This window comes from Penaeus vannamei, chromosome 32 (assembly GCF_042767895.1).
Source record: "Penaeus vannamei isolate JL-2024 chromosome 32, ASM4276789v1, whole genome shotgun sequence".
Taxonomy (NCBI): Eukaryota; Metazoa; Arthropoda; class Malacostraca; order Decapoda; family Penaeidae; genus Penaeus; species Penaeus vannamei.
In genome coordinates this window covers 27150353-27155532 of record NC_091580.1, presented here as the reverse complement: position 1 = coordinate 27155532, position 5180 = coordinate 27150353, and the positions used below count along the sequence as shown (strand labels likewise).

Sequence of the window (5180 nt, the reverse complement as noted above, 5' to 3'; positions counted from 1 at the left end):
GTGGGGGTTGGGGTGTAGCTGATGGGTGGGGGTTGGGGTGTGGCTGATGGGTGGGGGTTGGGGTGTGGCTGATGGGTGGGGGTTGGGGTGTGGCTGATGGGTGGGGGTTGGGGGTGTGGCTGATGGGTGGGGGTTGGGGTGTGGCTGATGGGTGGGGGTTGGGGGTGTGGCTGATGGGTGGGGGTTGGGGTGTGGCTGATGGGTGGGGGTTGGGGTGTGGCTGATGGGTGGGGGTTGGGGTGTGGCTTATGGGTGGGTTGGGGGGAAACTAATAGAGTGGCGTCTATTTCATTTTCGGTAATGGGGGTGGTATGGCAGAAACTCGAAAGATCTGTCTTAGAAATTGTGATTTTTCATGGAAATATTGATGCTATAGCTTTCCCTCTCTTGCTCTGGAGTAAGAAATGAAAATAAAAATGACGTTTGATTGTAATCAAGATATGAGCTGATAAGATGTTGATATGAGTGATGGTTAACAGTACAATTCTTGTAACGAATTGCATTGCTTTTACATGAGTAATATCTAACATCACGCGAAACCCAAGCTCTACACCTTACCCAATAAAAAATATTTCAGATTAGCTGAGAATATTCACTCACAACTCATAAATCAACAACATAATCCCCCCAAAAAATAAACCAACTTAAACCGATTTAAGCAACAAATTGTACTATTACATATCTCACACTCTCGCTAGGCATGGACAGCAACACGCGAACCCACGAGCGGTAAATGTCAAGAGTTCACGCTGGTAAATCTCAGTCTTCTCTCAATGCTATATAACGTCTGGGGTTTTGGAATGTTTGAACGCGTGTCTGAGCTATTTTCCATTTTGTTTCTTTATTTGTGTGGTTGTTTGATGGTGTGGTTTGCTCTTCTTTGGTTTTTATTTTTGAAAGAGAGGGGGGGGGGTGATTATTAGTGCATGAGAAGTTGTGATTCATGGTTCCTTCCGGTTTATATGTGGTCAAGTCATAATGATCTTCTGGATGTTTTAGTTATCGCAAGCTTAGCAAGAGACTTGAAGAGACTAGCTAAAGACTTCTTAGGAAAAACGAGAGAAAGAAAATTCATCCTTTTTCTCAAATTCGTGATCTGAACAAACACTGGGGCATTTTCACTGACGTAAGTGACTCACGGGAAGGAAAGAGAGAGGCACTCACCAATTTTTTTTTTCACGAGCTTTCATCCTTTCCACAAATGTTCATGTATCGCAAGAAATGCAGATAATTTAAAAGGTATTATAATAGTTTAGGCAATAGCGATGTTGTTTGTGACATATGTGTTTTGTGAGGTACTGAGAGAAGGGAATTTGAATGACATGCGTCTCTTGACAGACGATAAATATCTAATCTTGGTAAAGTACATGTCAAGCCTCTGTCAAGGATTAGTGATCGCTGTGCCTTCTTCTATGACACAGAGGCACTTCCTCAATTGCATTGGAAGTTCCTGCCTTGGCCTTAAGATATTCTCCCTCGCAATTCTTGGTTATGGAACGAAATACAATTTGCTTTTTGAAAATGAAAATAAGCCAATATTTGACCTTAGAAAAAAGGATTAAAAAATGTGTGCCAAATGAACGCATTGGCAACACGACACGATGACGTCATTAGGGGTGCGTCTATTCAGTAGTAGTTATTCCACATAAATCACACATATCTATATTATTCCATGCTCGACCTCCGTCGTACCCACCGGGAAATCGAGGCGCATAATCCCTCCACCCAATCAACCACAGGAAATTGATAAGAAAGGGGAAGTTCCCTGTTAAATAAGAACTTAAGAAAAAGAGAGTATATCCTCGCGAGCGGACTCCTACATCGCAGTAGTAGCTCAGCTCGGACGAGGAGCGGTCGTGTCGCACCTCCCGCTCTTCCCTTTCTCTCTTTAAACCCCGAAAGGACTCCCGCAGAGTCTGAAAATAATGCGAGTTTGAAAACGGGGCTCTCGAAACCTCTCCTCTTTTCCCCCCTACAGTGCGTCTCGAGCGAGGAAACTAAGATGACCGATAGGAATTCCCGCAGGATCGCTGACCTAGTGAAACTCTCGGGGAACAGCGAGTGTGCAGACTGTGGCTATCAACGTAAGGATCCCATGATAGAGTGTGATCTAGTGTGGCTTTTCTCTGTCGAAGAGAGTGAGACAGAGAGAGAAAGGGGGCTTAGTTTGAACCCCATAAGTGTCCTCTCTAAAGTGTCAAGGGTTCACGGCCAGAAAGGGAGTGCCTATATATGTATTTTATTTCTTTATTGCTGGAGTTGCTTGATAGAGTGATCGAAGTGTGGCTTTTCGCTGTTGAAGAGAGCGAGAAAGAGTGAGAAAGGGGTTTAGTTCCCCCTCTTCGAAAGTGTCAAGGGTTCATGGCCACAAAGGGAGTGCCTATATATGTATTTTTCTTATTGGAGTTATATGCGAGGGACTAAGATATGTGGTGTTGGTGCGACATCAAAGGGAACATCATGTTGCATGTGCAGTATTGACAGCCGTGTGTAGGAGGAGGAGGAGAAGGAGAAGGAAAAGGAGTATTTGTGCTTTTATATTAAATTTACATTTATTTATGATATATCATAAACATTTATGGCTTTATGTTGGCTTTGAAAGTTTGTGGGTAAATAATGGTTTTCATTTTTTTTATTTTTATGCAGTGGAAGGTATGAAAATATGGATGTTTTAAAGAGAAACCCATAAATCTGATTAGTAATTAAATTTCTCGTTGCAAAAGGGGGCAATGAAAGTTTGTGGGTAAGCGGTGGTTTTCATTTTTCAATTTTATTCAGTGGAAGGAATGAAAATATGGATATTGTAAAGAGAAATCGTAAATCTGTTTGGTAATTAGAATTCTTGTTGCAAAAGGGGGCAATGAACTGCTGGGATGACAGGTGCCAGGTTGAAAATTATGAAATACTTAATTACTAAATACTTTATACATGATTAATGTAGAGATTATTCAAGACCTAATATGTTTGGATTCAAATTTCAAATCTAAATCCACAGAATTATGCTTTTCTCATTATTTGAAATTATCAGAAAACTTATTACTCATTTTCAAGGGAAAACCTCAAATACGCAAGAGTGTTGGAATAAGCATGACTCTTAAGCCAAAAGGAAATGAAGCATAAATCACCAAATTATCACATAGATAAACCACAGAACCTTTCATTTTTTTCGTGTTTCATGCTCTAATGTGCTAGATAACGTTACCCTCCAAAAGTCGTAAACTGTGAAGGGAGGTGTTGTTTTAGCCTCTTTCTCCCCCTCTTTTCTTCTCTCTGCCTCCTCTTCTATCTCTCCTCTTGCCACCTTTCTCCTTACTACCTCTCCTTTTCTCTCTCTCTCTCTCCCTCCCTCCCCTTTCCTTCTCCCTTTCCCAATTCTTCACTTCTTCCTTTTTCACTTCTTCCCTTCTTCCTTTCTTCCTCTCCCCTTCTTCCTCTCCACTTCTTCCCTTCTTCCCCTCCCCTTCTCTCCATTCTCAGACAATCTTTCAATTCACTCCCAATCACCTCTTCCTGCTCTATTCTTCTCACTCTTGTTCTTCCTCTTTCCCCCTCCTTTCTCTTACTTTTTCTGGTATTCCTCTTCTTAACTCTCTCCTCTCCTCTCCTCTCCTCTCCTCTCCTCTCCTCTCCTCTCCTCTCCACTCCTGTTCTTCCTCTTTTCCTTCACCCATTCACCCTTCTTCCTTTCTCCCTCTTTCCCTTTTTTTGACATTTTCCTTCTTAATTCTCTTACCTCACCTCCTCCTCCCCTTTCTTAATATTCCCTCTCTCTCCAATTCCTTGGCATCTCACCCCTTCCCTCCTCCCCACCCCCTGAGGACCCCCAGTAATATTAAAGAATATTTATAGTGTCATTAAATATGTGAAATCTTGTGTGCATAAGAAGGTAGCTAGTTTAAACCTTTTTTCAGTTATTTATTTAGTCATTTACTCTACTTTGTTGCTAGTTTCATGTCTAAAAAAACAGGAGAAGGAGTGGTTGAATAGCATGTCCCCAAATTATTAATATTAATTAGAATATTAAAGAAGAATTACACTTCTTAGCTCTAGTCCCCCTCATGAGTATCACTACCTGATCAAGCAGTAAAATATATATGTATTATTTGCCAATTGTCATTGTCATGTGTTTATAAACACTGTATAAAACATGGTAAAGTTTTCCAAAAAATGTGTCCTTGCAATCTAAATTAGAAATGACACAATTAGAAAGATTTGAGCTGAGATGAACATTTATTGAAATGAATAAAAAATACGTATTAAACCCAGTCTGCTTGTTCATATGAAGCTGTGAACTACACTGTCCTTTAAAGGTCTTAAGACATTGTATTCAGAAATTTCAGAGTGAACACTTAAGAAATGACAATACACATTTCCTTTCAACAACTGGACGTGTGAATGTCCTAAGAAAACAAACACAGGTAATCCCTATGATTCAGGCACAGTTCACACCCAGGAAATACAATGCAATTTATGTACATGAACGTCATTAGTGTTATCATCCGTCCAATTAATATTATAAGTGGTTGCTTAGGGCGCAGATATTGCTTTGTTTGTTTTTGGTATTGTTAAAGCATTCAGTTTGTATGAGAAATTATATACTTCAGCAGCTTATCTCGAATTAGAAATGTTGATGGAACTTGTTATGATAATCATGCGGTTGATTATATTAATGGGAGTCAATAATGAGAATGTTAGAAATAATTGTCGTACAGTCATGAGATAATAACAATAATGATGATGCTGATAAGGATGATAGAATGATTTTGATGATTATGATTATAGTAATTTTTATAATGATTATGAGAAAGAGAAATAGAGTAAGAATGATATCAATAATAGTAATAATGTTGTCGATAATATCAATGACATTGAAAATTAAAATGATATTAAGGATGATGATGATACTAACCATGATATTGATAATGATAACTAACAGTAACAGTAATAATAGTAATCATGACAATGATAATGATAATGGTAATAATAATGATTACATTAATGATAATGACAACAACAATGACAGTAATAATGATGTCATTAATAATGATCATAATGATAATAATTGTAATGGCAATAATGATAATGATGATACAGGAATAATATTGATAATGATAATGATAATGATAATGATGATAATAATGATAATGGTGATGATGACATTGATAATTTTAGTGACAGTG

General features: G+C 38.7%; 1 protein-coding gene across 3 annotated transcripts in view; it reads left to right on the top strand.

The window, feature by feature from the left end:
- The first annotated feature begins 1816 nt into the window (after positions 1–1816).
- Positions 1817–5180, top strand: part of LOC113815677 (arf-GAP with dual PH domain-containing protein 1) — a 19617-nt gene continuing 16253 nt past the window's right edge. For all 3 annotated transcript variants that reach the window (XM_027367705.2, XM_027367704.2, XM_027367703.2), the window contains exon 1: positions 1817–2084. In XM_027367705.2, coding sequence (XP_027223506.1) covers positions 2003–2084 — 82 coding nt within the window. In that variant the 5' untranslated portion in view covers positions 1817–2002. The remainder of the gene's footprint in view (positions 2085–5180) is intronic.